At 41.0% G+C, this 16721-nt stretch overlaps 1 protein-coding gene across 1 annotated transcript in view; it reads left to right on the forward strand.

Moving 5' to 3' along the window:
- The window catches only part of LOC135416556 (basic proline-rich protein-like), a 50059-nt gene that overhangs the window by 28952 nt on the left and 4386 nt on the right, over nt 1-16721 (forward strand). The window contains exon 2 of the mRNA XM_064659773.1: nt 736-834. Within this exon, the coding sequence (XP_064515843.1) occupies nt 736-769 (34 nt within the window). The 3' untranslated portion in view covers nt 770-834. The remainder of the gene's footprint in view (nt 1-735; nt 835-16721) is intronic.

Below are 16721 nucleotides of genomic sequence, written 5' to 3' on the forward strand. Positions count from 1 at the left end.
TAACAGATGGTTATAAGTTGTCAGTGTGACTAGGTATTCGCACTCTGATAATTTTTGTAGCAATTTTCATCTTTTAAGAAATCTTGCCAATGGGCCAAAACTGGAGATATGTGAAAGAAAAATTAAATGCAGGAGTCCTTTTTCAAAATATCTCTTTTTCAGCTCTAAAATACAGAAAAGACTTTTCACTGTGGGAACAGAGACACATTGGACATACTGGCAAAGTCCTGCTAAAGCCAAATGTCAATGCTGTGCTTAGTGAAATCCATGGTAAGTTTGTCTTTTTGACTCCTATAAATGGAGTAAAGAACTCTTTTGGGACAGATATTTCCTTAATCTCTTACTTGCATTCACTCAGATGAGCTTTTCACAATTAGGAGTTTCCCCATTTGGCAGTACTTCTGCATTGTCACAGGCAGAGATGACATAATGAATTACTCTTACGCATTTTCTTGAGCTCTTCTGAGTAAAAATAGTGACCCTCAGCTTTAATCTTCAGAACTTCGCGTCTCGGTGCAGCTATTCTGATGGCGAGGGTGAGCAGATCTGGCTAAAGCAGGAAACAGATGCATCCTCTTATTCTTAACATAAATTTTGGGGGTTTATTTTTTGGTTAGCTGCAGTCCTAATCTCACTTTTGATCGAGTGCAGAGGAAAAGAGTAATTAGTGAAGTATTAGTGTTATTATTATTTCCTGACATTAACTCTCCTGCTACTTGTCCATCCTTTTTTCAGGCCCAGCAAAATGGTGTGTGGCTTTAACAGCTGAAGAGCTTTTTTTATTGCTGGTCCCTCTCTGTGTTCTGAAGTTCACTCTACTGAGCTACGTGGGTGGTAAGTGCCTTGGAACAGTATAGCTTAAGCAGGAAGTGGAATATGTTTTATTAGTGTAGTTTTTGTAGTTGAAGAACTGTTTTCCACTTTTTTTCTTCTGCAAAGCAGATACAAATATAGTTTATAACAACTACATTATTGTATAGCAACATATAATAACTAATTTCTATTAATATGACTGTTTGATTTTAAAATTAATGAGTCAATTTTTAACACGACTCCGAAGGAGTTAAAATTGCAATTTGGCTTAAGCTAGGCACAAAAAGAGAGGAGTTGATTTACCAAACATCACAGCCAGGATACCAGTCCCTCATCTTTTGAAGGTGAGACCTACAGCTAAGCACAGAAGTTTCTTCCTCCCCGTTGCCTTCCATGAGCATGAGTTCCCCAGCATTTCTGACACCTCTTTACTTACCCTATTGTAAGAAGCATAATCCTTTTGTCATTTGTTGTGCAGCAGGCTGTACAAGCACATCCTTCCCTCCTAACATCTGGTCTGGACAGATACTCCAGGGACCATGAGGAGATGCAAAGTGGGGTTTTTTCCCTCTCCCTCTTTCTCTGTCTTTTTTTTCAGCTATTACATAACAGTTGATTTTTTGGCAGTTGTAGTGATCCCTGGTGAAAATTTTAGTTCCCTAAGCAGTAATGATAGTACTTCAGACCATATTGCAAACATTTATGTAATTTTTTTATACAAACCTGTTGTATGTGTACCTTTTTAGTTACCGTAGTCATTGTTCTCAGTATATCATAAATCTACAGTGTAAGATAGTTATGAAAAGATATTCCTCCTGTATATTTTATCTTCTTAAGGACAAGAAATATATTTTGAAGGCAGGGCTTTCTAAGAAAAGACAGGCTTGTATTTAAAGCATCTCTGTGTTCAAGCAGAGATAATAATTCAAGAGGCAATCTAGTCCATTTCCATAAAGGGACTTCAGACCTTTCTTCATCATATTAAATTGTCTTTCATTGTGATCAGCTGCTTTTAATTTATTTTGACATTTTATTTAAACCTACGATTACAGGTTAGAATCATTATGGCCACTGAGGCATATTCAGTTTTGAGGCAAGTTGGTAAAAATCAAGGAAACAGAGCAATCATATGTGCTTGCAACATTTCTGGATGTTTACCTTCCAGCATCAGGGCCAAACACAAGTAACTGCTCTACGAACGGGCTGGGAGCTCCAGCCTACATGTGGCAAAGTGGGAAGTGCACAGCTCTACAGCTGTTTTTGTGCAGTGCAGCAACAGCCTTCCCTGGGAGGAGGCACTGTGACTGTCAGCTGTTTCTTTCACAGGGTAAGTGGGTATTCCTCTCTCTTAGGCATCTGCTTGAGCAGTGGTGAAACACGAGGGGTAGCTGAAAAATAGCTATGCAACATTGGATCATCATCATTTCTTAGACTGTTGAACAGGAAGGGAAACTACTCTCTTCCACACTGGCATGCATTTTGTTGTGTTCATTGCTCAGAGATCTATTGCAACTCCTAGTTAATCCTTTCAATCTCTTCTGTCCCCATGAAAACATGTTTTTTGAACACTTGTTACCTGGGAGAAGTAACTGACCCCCACCTGGCTACAGCCTCCTTTCAGGAAGTTGTGGAGAGTGATAAGGTCTCCCTGAGCCTCCTTTGCTCCAGGCTAAATGATCCAGCTCCCTCAGCTGCTCCTTATAGGACTTGTGCTCCAGGCCCGTCACCAGCTCCGTGTCCCTTCTCTGGACATGTTCCAGCACCTCAATGTCTTTCTTGCAGCGAGGGGCCTGAAACTGGACACAGTATTCATGGTGCTGCCTCACCAGTGCCGAGTACAGGGGGGCAATCACTGCCCTAGCCCTGTTGGTCACACAGTTTCTGATCCAAGCCAGGATGCCACTGGCCCTCTTGGCCAGCTGGACACACTGCTGGCTCATGTTCAGCTGCTGTCCACCAACGCCCTCAGGTCCTCTTCCACTGGCCAGCTTTCCAGATGCTCTTCCCCCTGTAGCACTGCATGTGGTTGTTGTGCCCCATAGGATACAAGTTCCTATATTTTCTAGCACTGGCCAGAGGGTTATTCTATGCAGCGTCCCCATTTTTCTGCCTCTTCTTCCTTGTTTTCTAAAGGAATATTGATTATGGCAAACAATGCTGATTTCAAACTGAAACTACCAAAGGAAGCTTCTATGCAAATCAGTGTGTTTAACATCAAATCCAAAATAGTTCTCAACAGAAACTGTTCAGTTAATCCAAGTATTTTAGTTTAGATTACTAAACTAAATCCATCTAAACTGGTTTAGGGAATCCATCCAGAGGACCTGCCCATTTTTGCAGCCATAGTTTTGTAGAGGAACTCCGATCTTTTAGACAAGACATTTCTAAGAGAGATAAAATTTTTGTGATCAAAATGCACCTTTTTGTTTTCTATAAGCTTGTAACACTCACATCGTGCTCAGTATTTTGGGGGTGTGATAACATGACGCATATTGGAAAGGCCTCATGTTACATCATTTTTGGTGATTGAAAGTAAAAATTCTTGAAATGGGTGGAGAAACAATTGTTACCCTGCCACCCTGAAATGATAAATGCTTGGAAAACTCCCAGAATGATATTGAAGTGCCTAAAAAGTAAATATTTATTCTGCACACAAATCTTTTAGATCTGTCAGTAGCTGAATTTGATTATTTTCATGTTGGTTTCTATTATTTGACTGGGTATTTGCAGACAGATGGCCTCTTATAGTGTTAATAAAAACAACTTATGTAGAATGATTGGGCTGTATAGTAATTGGGGAAATACTGAGGATTAGGAAAGAGGATAGCCTGCCAAAACCTAGTGTCTGTTTATACACATTTAATTCCTTCTTATAGCAAATTAAGCTTTTCTTCTTCAGGCATGTTCAGTTATTCTGATCAAGTAAGGCTAGAGTTTGGTAAACGGAGGAATTGAGGTTTATAGGTCAAACTCATCTTCCTGTGATGTTTCTCTGGTATAACAAATAAAAGTATATTTTTGAGTTTGATTTTAATAGCCAAAATCCATGTACTTTTGAATCTGTGTCAGCAAATCTCTAAAATGATATGAATTCCAAATGATGCAAGAAAAGCTGGGAAGGAACTAAGCTGTGAATAGACCTAACCAAAGGCAACTGAATTTCTGTTCCCAAACAAAGTTTTTTCACTGTATATTGCTCCCCCAGTCTTCCTTTTGCTTTGTACTGTAGCATCCATAGAACTTCTGTTTGTTTAAGACCTTCTTAAATCACAACTGTCACCCACTCCCGTGTAGTAAAAATGTAAATAAGGAAAGTTTAACAAATAATCAAACCAGTTAAAACTTGTTACAAAATCAACACAAATATTTGGTGAACTTTACCAAGATGTAATGTTTTAAATTTGTTGAGAATATATGACATGAAAAAAACACCTCTGCTTTTTCAATAGTGCAATCAGCTTCTTCCCCCTCTTCCCTCTCTTTGCGTGAAAGAAAAATGACCAGCTTTCTCTGCTTTAGGTTTTTATATGGCTCTTGAATGAATATGCAAAATTTAGCCTATAAGCATGAAGCATTTTGAAACACCCATAGACCAGTGAGCTGCAGCAGGGGAAATAGAGAAGCCTCCCCAAACCTACTGTGGCAAAGAATTCTATTAGCTAGAACTGTGGGGGAACTGAAAGTCAGATTCTTCCTTCCTGATCACAGAGATTTGCAATGTGGCTGTCTACACCTGAGATAGTTCTCCACATATCCTTAAACACCAATACAGAGAAAGAGGCACTTTTAGGATGTTGTCTGCCCAGCTGCTTTTGTCAGATGAACTGCACTGTACCAACCAAGTGGCCTTTTATCTCTTTGGACAGTTGAAGGAATCTGCAGTGACTATTCAGACACAGCTACCCCCATTGCAGGTACCTTTGCTTGGTCATTTGCATCCCACCCCAGTTGCCTGCTGGTCGATGGTGATTCTGAAACCCACATCATACTGATGCTTGTGCTGGAGCAGACTGGTCCTTCCCCTCTTGGCTGTTGATGCCGAGACAGAACGCATCCTGTGATGAAAGGAAAGCATGCACAATGCAGTTCAAAGTGGCAAAACTGTTTGCTGAGCTGGCAGGAAATTTAATTTAGCACATGGGACTTTATGTTGTAAAGATTAAATGTTCTTATTCAGATGAGAATGAAAGCCTTATCAACTGAAACATGTGTAGGGCTTCCAGTAACGGGACTATAAAAGCACTGATATACTTGTGCACTTTACAAAGGTCTTCCTAGTCCTTCCTCTTTCTCCTCTGAAAATGGTTTAGCTAAGACAGGATGATTGCCTGTACTACTGGCATAACCTCACCTAGTTTGCAGTTTATCATATTACTGATCCAATTTCAGCTCAACAGTGTCAAATGGGTGGGGTGCAGACAAGGGAATATGAGGTCAGGGCAGGCTGAGAAGTTCCCTCTCTCTTGCTTTTTAGTTTCTGTTTCCCTAAAATTCTCCAGGCTTTCATCAAATGATTCTGGTATTTGTGAGTCTGAATTAACTTTTGAAGAAAGAAACATCTATATTTTGATTCTTGGTGAATTGTGTTCTTTGCCACAAAAAGTATCAATCTCAGGGTCTAACCATATAGATATGATACAAATTACTATATTTTTACATCCTAGAACTCTGAGCTGCAGATTGGATGCTGCAGAAAACCTGGTGGAAAGACCCTGGGAAACCATTACTACATGCTTAACATGCTGTTATTCTCTTCTCCTTTTATTCCCTAGGGTGCTGCTATTGGCCATTGTCATTTATAGGATATCAGGCTAACAGGAGGTTAGATATCATCTCTCAGGCCTCACTTCCTGAAGAACACAAACACCTGCCACTGTAGCAGAGCTGTCACTTATCTGCCTGGTTGAGTTCCAGTGTGGCCAGTCCTACCAAACTTCCTAAATCCCAAGTAACACAGCTCTCAGGTGGCACACCATGATGCCTGGGATAGCAAGCCTGCCTGGCTTCATGTTTAAATGCAGGGAGTCCACTGGTGGGACAGTATACTCAAGCAAGGCCAATACCAGCAATGCTTGTGAGACTGAAGAGCAGCTGAGTTGCCCCTTGGGCAGAAACAGAACTCCTACTCACAGACATCCTCTGGGGTCCTGTGACAAGTGGTGTGAGTGTCTGTGCTCAGGGGCTCAAAATCCTCTTCCTGCCACTACCAAAGTGTGCTTATGTAGTAAGAGTCTGCATAATGTTACTGCAGTAAAAGCTCATAGAGGAAGATAACACAGAATTTTCTTAACAGCCTATTAATCAGACAATATTAGTAATATTTATAAGAGTATTAAGAATAGATATGTAATTTCCAGTTTTCATAAGAGCTCAAACCACTTTTAGGGTGCTTTATGAAGTCAGTCTGACATCATTTTCCTGGTGGGAAGTTAGAGCAGCCTTTGTAGGCAACACAGAGAAAGCTGAGTGATCTGCCTTACAGTTTAGAAGATCAATAGATCCCTGTGTTCAGGGATCCTGATGTTAAAAGAAGAAACTTCTTGTTTATGTGCTGCCTTGGCCTATTAGCCTTGCTTGTTACTCATAAAAGTTCTTTCAGAGTGCTCTGAGTGATCAGTCTAGAACAATTTTCCATAATCAGCAAAAGTATTAGATAGAAAGGAAAAAAAAGAGAAGGAAAAAAGCCTCCTAAAGTCTGCATTTCTACAGGCAATGTGTCTTTGGATATGAATTTCAAAATGGGTAGAGAATATACTAATACTTGGCATGGAAATAAATACTAAATGGAAATAATAAAAAAAAAAGCATCAGGAAATATTCTTAGCTTATCAGTTCTATGGGTGTATTAGCAACTTAGATGAGAATAGTTTTCATGATGAAAAGTTAACTGTGCATGTTTCTGAACTGTTATTGCAAAATAAGAGGAAGGGGGAAGTTTAATAACTACTGTTTTGGGTTGGGCTCTTTTCTGTGCTTTTACATATCTTTTAACAGCTGCGGGCAGGGGAGCATGGAGAGGACGTTTCTGTTCTCAAATGGAAAAAAATAACCTTCAGAAATTTTCATTGGACAATATTCAAAAACTAAGTGCATCTAAATTTTTCCCCAGGCAAGAGGCCATTTTATGAAAAGACAAATTGTGGGAACCACCCAAACAGACACAAATTTTCAGGAATTTTTTTAAGTTTGTTTTAACATAGTCTTGATTTACACACCCAGCCTATTGGTGTAGTTCTACAGCACTGCATGATCAACTTTTAGATAATGAGAAAAATCAGTTAGTAAAACAATGTTTTAGAAGAAGGTCAACATTTTACAAATGTGAATATCAAGTTATGTTAATAAATGTTTAGGATTGACCTCCTACAGAGGAATATATTGCTTTTTCATAAGTTCTGGACATATGCAAGTCTCATTGGAGGTGAGAACAGATGCTAAATTGAAAGTCAAATTCTTTTTCTAGAAACATATATATGGATTCTGAGGTACAGGTTTTCTTTATAGAATGTGCAAATCAGTGCTAGCTAGGCTCCTAATGCATTTTGGCCTTCTAAAAATCTTTCCTCATGGACTCAGATTTTAATATGTAAATTCAAAGTCAGCCTTGCTCAAGAGTCCACACTGTTGCTATGTCCCCATCAGACCTGATAGGGACTGGTGGGAAATGTTTAGCAAAAATCTAGTGTAGGCAAATATCCAGCCAGAAAGGCTCATTCTTGCATTTTTGAGAAGCACCTCGAGACAGCAGTGTAGTAGCATGTTCAGTTTGTGTTATGCTCCAAGCCCAGATGCAGCCCCACTGCCTTCAGTGAACTGCTTAAATGTTGCAAGTTACAGAGCTGAGAGAACTCTGCCAGATCAGAGGACAAACAGTGCAAACAGTCAAATACTGGCCAGCTGGAGCTTTTTTCCTACACAGTGGGACCCTCTGCTCCAGCTTTGATTCTTTCTTTACCATCCTGTGTCATACCATCTCTTCAGTTCCAAGAGTCTCCCTGGAAAGCATCAGATCTCTTTAGTGACTGAATTAGCTGTTAGTTTGCCTTGTGGGTATATGTGAAGGACTGTGTAATGGAACTGGGCTGATGTTTCCTCCTGAGAAGCTCTCCTTTGCATTATTTGGTGCAACATAAGGTTCTTAATTTTTATAAAGGTTACTTATGGACACTGGATTTTTTGCTAATTCTTGCTAATTTCAGCTGTCTGGGGCTGACTCCAACTCTCTGCCTTGGCTGACCTCTTGTGAAGAGGAAGCAAGATTATCCCTTTGGTTTTCTTCACAACTGGTCTCCAGAGGAGAAATTCACAATGCAATCTGCAGTGCTCTGCATTGCAATTTCCTCCTGATGCCCTCTCCTATCCTCTTTACCATAAATTGCAAGGATTTCATTTAGCTGGAAGCCTCCCTTGGCATCTACCTGTACATGTAGCAGATAGCACTATTTTCACATCGCTCCCTCCAGACCTGAGTTTGGCTATGGAGACTTTGAACGGGCTGAAGAACTGTGGAGGACGGGTACAGTTGTAAAAATTGCCCAAAGCAAGGAAGTCAGATGTGCAAGAAAGACCAACAGCAGCATCACAGTGTCAGCACTAGTGAGTCATCTCCCTGTATGAACCAAGCACAGTAGTGACACTACCCAGCAGCGACCCAGAAGACTAGGCCACTGCCTTCCTTGCAAATAAGTAGTTTATTTTTCACCCTCTGTAAGATAAAGGTCTTTTTTTCTTCAGGCTAATGAAACCACTCTCTGTTTACTGAGTTCAGTTCCATTGAAGCAACTTGTGTGTATTATATCACAGCTGAGCCCCTTGGTATTTAGGCAATGGGAAAAAATTCAGATGAGTAAACTCGTGTTGTATGACTCAGCAGACATAGTCTCAGTTTCTGGCTCTCACACAAACTCTTTCTGCAACCTTGGGCAAGCTACTTAATCGCTTACTGTGCCATCTCTAGAAAACTCCCCTTACCTGTGTTTCCTATTCTATCCATCACCTCTTTATTGCAAATGTTATCCTACATATTTGTATAGCGCTTACCAGCAAAGAAACCTTGCTCCTGGGAATCCCTAAGCATCACTGGAATTAAGAGTAATATCTGAGTAATCAAAGCAATCAGAATTTCCTTATTTCAACCTACAGCTCTTTAAGATATCCTCTGGATGTCTTCCAAAAATTGCCAGACTAGAAACTAAAGCATTAATAAGAACATATCTCCTGTCATGGAGTTTGGCTACAGGTTCCAGAAATAGGGAACTTTCAATGCTGAAAGACTGAGCACAGATGCCATGCTGGCAGGGAACAAGAATGCAAAGTGAGAATTGGAGCCATGAGCTGCCTGGCAGTTGCTGCAAAGAGTGAAGCTCTATATATTCACTGTAACATTCTCTGTCTCATTTTCTTCCTGCCAGAGTATTGTGGTAGAACCCAGAAAACAAGCTTTCTTGCCTCCCCATGTGTGTCATGCTTAGAGTTATTAGGAGATACTTTCCCCAGGGTTTTGCCTCCTGTAAGACATGCCCAGGCACAGATCAAGGAAAGGGAAGGTGAAATACTTCCTAAAGAGTTGCCTTTAGAGATGTTACAACATATGAGATACCTAAGCACACTGCCATGTAACTGAGGAGTAGCTCTGAAGTTCAGGAAAATCTGACAGTAGCAAAGAAGAAATAAATGCTGAAGAAGGGGCTAAATGAGAGCAGACATTTATATATCCACCAGCCTTCTTTCTCAATCAATTCCAGGTGGGCCCAGTTTTGCCACTTGTAGGCAACTAGGTGGAACTGGTCTCTTTTGGCAGTACCCAAAGGCCTTGTTAAGTGTTTGCATGGCAGTAGCTCCCGGTTTGCTCTGCTCTCACGAGCAGCATTTCTGTATTAAGCCAGGGGATTTTTCAGCACTGCAATGTCTCCTGCAGCGTGAGGGCGCTCTCAGAATCTCCCAGCAGCAGTCTCCTAAGCTGTGTGGGATAATTCTGCTTAGGGGGTAGCCCAGGGTTTTGTAAAGGAGACAAGAGGCTAGCACAATCTTTCCAGAGTCCTGCTTCAGTTGGAGAGAGATTTCTGTGGTCTGTTATGAAGTGCTGGATGTTTACATTTCGCTTTTCCTGTCGGAAGAAATAGATCTGGCAAACAGCCAGTAAGCTATTTCTGGAAAACTACTTTCCTGGTAATTAAAAGCACCTGGGCAGACTTTCCTTGTCCAAACAGCACTGTCTAGCCAAGCCAGGCCTTTAGGGTCAGAGTTTTGGGCACTGAACAGCTTTAACAGGAACATAGGAATTCAAGGAGTTCCGTCTTTACCTTCTGCATCTTGAATGTCGATTTGCAATCCAAGTTAAAGATGGCAAAGGACTGAAAGTTTGTGACCTCTAAAGTGTCAAAAGCTCCTCATACCCCAGACTTTCATTCTGGCTCTGCCAGGTGTTTAGAGACCATGAAATGAACGTGTAAATCATGTGTTCTTTGCCCTTTTTGCCTTCTGGGTGATGATCCTTTAGGGAGCTTTTGGATCATGTTTCCAGGATCCAATCATATTTTATTTTAAATAAAAGCTTGGAGTCTTTCCTGCTTTTGATATAAATGCTTCCTTACTGGGTTTACTAGTCAATAGGTGCCTACCTGATGTCATCTGAGGAGGGAATGGGCATTGGCAGGACATCCTGAGAGCAAGGTTATCTGTTGACTAACAGCTCTCTTCCAGCTTATGCTGCCACAGCCTAGATGAGGCAGTAAAGCTCACGTGACTAAAGCAAGTTCTGTAGCTGGTGGGATATATAAGGAAGGAATATGGCCCACATTTGTGGATAAATGAGTTATAGAAGTAATAGGACATGTACTGCAGTCTTGTGTGTCCAGAAAAGGAGGGCTGAGGAAAGAGGGGAGAGAAAATACACAGTCTACTTGGCAACTACACTCTAGAAAGGAATAGCACCACCACTGACTGCTAAATAAATTTCCCACCTCTTCTGTTTTTCTGCTATAGCTATTACTTTTCTCCTGCCTATGCATGCATTAACCTCAGCCCATACAGTGCCCCAAGGTCCAGTGAGGTAAGTTCACACACCAGAAAAGTAAGTTCATACAAGAAAGGGAGGAATTACTGCACCAAATCTTAAATCCTCTAAAGATAAACCCAAATTATTTCTCTTAACTATAAGGCTTGTTTAGGAAACCAAAAGTTTTAATGAGCATGCAGACAGCAATCAAGATTAATCCTCCTGTGTCTCGAGACCTGGACAAGCCAAGGCCTGAGGACCTCTTGAGAAGGACAGCAGCAAACAGAAGTTTTGATAGTTAAACAGAATCTCTTGGTTACTCAAATCAACATATTCATGGTTTTATTTTTAATTTTGAATCTTCTACCTTTAGACAAAGAATTGTTCCATACTGGAGATACATCCTTCCTGTAGAATCAGAGCTGGCTTACAGACTAGGTAAGATTGTTGCTGCAACCAGTCATTTAAATTGGATCATATTTATCTCACCAAATCATATATAAATAGTAAATGCAAGATCAAGTTCTGGTGCAGAAAGAATATGCTTCTTAGAAGAGAAACTTAATCAGTTTTATTCCCTAGATTAATTTAGTATGCTGGATATAGGAAATGAATTAATTGTGCAAATGCTCCAATATGATTCCCTCTGATAATCACTAAGAAGCATAAGCACATCCTCCATTATCTCCTGCTTTCCTGAACTACAGGGATTAGAAATCTTTTAAAAGGACATACTGCTATGAAATGAAAAGACACCTACTTGCCTGGGACCCAGCCAAAGCTGGTCAAATCATTGTGGTAGATGGGCATGCCAAGTACTCTCATGACAATGATTTTTTCCCCGGTATCTGTCATTGAATGTTGCTCTTAGGGTGCATTAGCACAAAGAAGCCAGTTACTGGGAGTGAAGAGCTTAGTCCTAGCAGAAAGCCTCAGCACTGTCTGCTTTGTGGAATATGACAGCATAGTCTGACAGAAAACCCATGCATTGTGTTTATGGCCTCTTCTGCAGTGCTTGCAGCCATAGACTGAGTCCTACCTCTGCTTAGGCTGATGGTACAGCAGCAGCAATGTTCCTTTAAAAAGAAAAAATACTAGTTTCAGCGTTTCCTTGCTTTTCACCTCCTGATTTCATGTTCCAGACAGTTTGTTTTATTCTTGATCAGCTGCTTTAAAAATCTTTATTTCCTTGCTTTGGTGTCACCTGGAGGTATGAATGTCATGGAGAAAATGGCATTTTCTCCATGGCAGTAATTCTTTGCCATGCCCTTGCTATCTGTTTCCCCCCTCACCCTATTCTCTTCCTGTTTCCATTCTGCCTGGCCACTGCTATTTCTTGCCAAAAAGTAGTGGTTTTAGAGTGACACAGTCAATTTGAGCAACTGTGCTGCTGTAGAACCACATATAGTATATACCTGAAAGGAGTTAAGTGCCTAATCTCTCAACTAACAACAGAGGTGACAGGTACAGCTTCTTAGCCAGGACTCACGGGGACTAAAAGAGAGAGCAAAGCCACATCACCTCTGGCAGGGAACGTGGTCCACAGAGCCATTGCCTTTCTGCACTAGTGTGCTTTGGAGTTACTCTGCTCTGCAGCAATGAATAAGGAGGGCAAGTAGAGAAAGGAATGATTGCTTGTTTTCATATCCTGTGAAGCTGCTGCAACAGCATATATCTGTACAGATGAATTTTGGGAAGTCCAGGATCTTTCAGAGAATGGAAGTTTTCCATTTTAAGAGAACAGATTATTCACCCAACCTTTCAAGCTGTCAGCTGTAAAATTAACTTGGACTATTTCCTGGTGAGTGCCTATTGAAGCAGGTTGAATCTAATCCATCAGTCTTTAAAAGGTGCTGTACCTTCCACAGGAATTATTATTAGTTGTGGATGTGGCTTCCTTGCTGTTTGGACTCTTGTTTTCTTGCGGAGCAGAAGTACTGTTCAAAACAGCCTGCTTAACTGAGGAATTGCAGGTGGAAGCATTGCACATGGAAACTAGTAATCCTAAGAGCCATATGCTGGTGTATCATTGCTGTTCTCATGCAAGAAGAACATGGGGGAACAGCAATAGCAAAGCTTCATCATTTGATGTGTAGCTTATTATTTCATTTGCTCACTAGAACTCAACTAGAGTTTAGTGAGCATTAGTTTAAGAGCTTTTCCCAGTAGCATCAGGAGGCTGTACAACAGCACTGACTGTTCAAGTGGTAGATAGAAGGGAGATAGTTTTAAAAATAGATATTTCAAAATATGTTATCAAAAAACAGAACGTGGGATATTTGGAAAGGATATAAGCAAGCTAGGCACTCAGCTGTCATTGAGAGTTGAAAGGCCAGCATAAGAATTTGGCCAGCTAAGCCTCAGTAGGTCTTAAAGGATATTTAGGGCTGTGATGCCACAGTAAATAGCAGGCTGTTGCCAAAACATTATTTCCAGTCAGACAGGACAAGTAAATGAACAAAGATCAGAGCACATCACCAGGTATTAGAGTTGCAAGTGCAGAGATGCAAATTCAGAGCCAGGGAGTTCAGCCTTGCTAGCTGGGATGTGAACTGATAATTTTTTTATGTCAGCTTTTGTTTTCTTCCCAGGCAGATGTCTTCCTAGCCTTCTTGCCATCTTGCTGTTCAATCTCAATTGCTATATGTTGCTGCCCAGATGCTTGAAACCTTCCCAATTCAACCACAGTGGTTTGAGCACAATAAATAAGGACATGATATCCACCAAGAGAAGTCTTAGGATATCTTGCTGATCTAGGTCTCTCAGTGCTGGATATGAACACTCCAGGGATTCAGTCTCACTGCTTCGTTTTTGCCTTTTTACTTCTGACAGTTTTTTTGCATACCTTTGTAAAAAGCAAGAGGTGTTTATCTTAAAGCAGGTATTTGTGCAGGAAAATGCTGCTTATATGTAAAACAGGCCAGTTGTATTCCAGCCAGTAGTTTTATTGCTCAAATAACTGCTTCTCCCACTTTATTACAGTATTGCCAAATGTAGATTGCTATGGAAATAATTCATTCTTCAGTACCATGTGTGAAATGAGCACAACTTTTAGGGGCAATCTCCTCAATAGACAAAAAGTTAAGTGACACTATAGATATTAATTACTCTCCTAAGATATCTATAAATGGTCCTTTCCTGATGTAGTTGACATGCATCCTACTTGGAAGGATGCAATTTTTCATCATTTCTCCACATTATTATTTATATTTGGGGGGGGGGGGATAAGCAAAACAAGTTATAAAAGCCTAGCACTCAAATTGTACCTACCTGCCCCAATTTGTAATGTCAGAAGGGAAAAGGTGGCTCGGTCATTTTGTCATAAATTTCAACACATTTAATTTTTAACCATTTAATTTTTTCTTTCTTTAACGTGTATCTGTCACTTTGGGATTTCAGCAGTCATCTGTGACTCTAGAATGATAATCCTTTGATGTGGAAATCTTGGTGCTGCTAAAGTATCAGTATTTTTGCAAGTGGTGTCACAACCATGATTTTTCTGGTAAGTTTCTTAAGGTTTCAGTTCTTAAAATGGGTAGGATGTGTTGTAAGAGATCATGGTAGATGGCACTTCTGGACAGCATAAGCTATCCAGCCACTCTGTTTTCCAATGCCCTTGACAGAGGTCCCCAGTCATACACACACCTGCTAGTTTGCATGAGACAGGTGATTTCACTTGTTCATGAGAGCAGACTCAGCTCTCTGGTAATGTTTTGTAGTACCAATTTTAAAATTAGCTTGGTGTTATTTCATTTGGATTATATGGCATCATTTATGGGACACAAATAGTGATTGAAAGTGATTCCACTGATATGTTGAGAAACATCTATGCATTTCTTTAGTGAGCTTGGAGACAAGAACAAAAAAATTGGCAGGTGGAGAAGGGGAAATGTTCCTGCCAGCTACACAGGCTGCCAGCTTTTGGTATTTCCCAGAATCCTGCCAGTCACTCTTTCCTGGCTCTAAATGCCATCTCAGAGCTCTCTCTCCTATATGGGGCAGCTGAGCTATGGCTCTACCCTTTGGTAATACTACAGGGACTGCCTATACTGAGCATGGCTTTCCTCTTGCCCTTTCTTTGAGTCTGAGTAAAACTCTGATGTATATTTATTGTGCAATAACCCTTTGCAACCCATGACATTACTCGTGGCTGAAGCCTAGTGATTACACAGGACCTTGCATTTGAGACAGGCTGTAGGACCATGACTTCTTTCCTACTGCAAGAGAGTCCATTCCTTTCTGTGTAGAAGATTACCTGTTTAAAAGGCTGGTGACTCGAGTCACTTACAAAAATGTTCTGTTGTGTCAGAGGCAGGTCAGGTGCTGTAGAATCATAGAATATCCTGAGTTGGAAGGGACCCACAAAGATCATTGAAGTCCAACTCCTGGCCCTGCACAGAAGAACCCTCAAAATCATACTGTGTGCCTGAGAGCATTGTCCAAATGCTTCTTGAACTCTGTCAGGCTTGGTACTGTGATCACATCCCTGTGGAGCCTGTTCCAGTGCCCAGCCTCTGGGTGAAGAACCTCTTTCTAATATCCAACCTAAACCTCCCCTGACACAACTTCAGGCCATTCCCTTGGGTGACCAGAGGGAAGAGATCAGTGTCTGCCCCTCTACTTCCTCTTGTTAGGAAGCTGTAGACCAGCAGGAGGTCTTCCCTCAGTCTTCTCTTCTCCAGGCTGAACAAGCCACGTGACTTCAGCCACTCTTCAAATAGCTTACCCTCTAGGCCCTTTAGCATCTTCATAGCCCTTCTTTGGAAGGGTAGCTTTATACCTGTCTTATATTGTGGCACCCAAAACTGCACACAGAACTTGAGGTGGGGCCACACCAGTGCAGAGCAGTGCAGGACAATCACCTGCCTTGACCTGGCTGGTGATGCTCTGTCTAATGCACCTCAGGACATGGTTGGCCCTCCCAGCTGCCAGGGCACTGCTGACTCAGTGCTTTGGAGTGTGGCAGTCTGTGGGGTTTTAATGCATATTTTCCATTCAATTGTTATGTGAAAGATATCCTCCCACCCACGTGCCTTCCCACACAAAGGAAGCTGGCCACTGAATGAACTTCATAGATGGAAAGTGTTACCCACCTCCAAGAAGAAATTTTCAGTTACTGCACTTTGAAGTCTTTTTGAAAGATGTGTAAAAAAAAATAGCCAACAAAAAAGTTTGTTCTCTGTTTTCTTTGCTGGCCATCAGCACATAAAAACTGTCTTTCTTCTTCCCCTCAGTCAAAAGAAAACCATCCCAAACCCGGCCTAACCAGAATTCAAGTTAACTTTCCTCTCATTGTAAAAAGTGACATGTTTTCTTTGAATATCCTGTCTGTTTTACCCTCCATCTGAAAGATGGCTCTGCCAGCAGCTCGATGCACCTCTAATTCCTTGTGAGGAATGTGAGAAAAAAAAATTAAAAATACTGTTTAGGAGTTAAAATACTACACAGCAGTCCCCAGCCAGTACCTCCTGCAGCTACAGGCTGTGGAGAGCTTGTACCTGCAGAAACCAGGTTAGAACCACGCCCAGCATCTGAAATCTTTCTGCATCACTTTTGATGGTAGGACCATCCCCAGATGTGATATTTAGCCACATTCTGCTTTGTCACCAAAGCTGCTGCTGAGGTTAGTGTAGTGTTTGCTGTAAATTCTTTGATTTCTGCTTGCAGATTGACACTCCAGGAAGGTCCTCAGCACTCATGAAGACATTCATCCCACTAACATTTCCAGGAGTGTAACATCTTTCCCATGGACTGCTCTGCTCTCAAGGAGGAATTCTCATTTACTGTGCTGTATTGCTTGTGTTCCTGATGAGGTCATGTAAAGAGACTGAATTGTGTGCTGTGATCTTCCATTTGAACTAATATATAAACAAAAATATATTTGTACCTATTTACATTTTCTTTTCTTACT

This window comes from Pseudopipra pipra, chromosome 6 (assembly GCF_036250125.1).
Source record: "Pseudopipra pipra isolate bDixPip1 chromosome 6, bDixPip1.hap1, whole genome shotgun sequence".
NCBI lineage: Eukaryota > Metazoa > Chordata > Aves > Passeriformes > Pipridae > Pseudopipra > Pseudopipra pipra.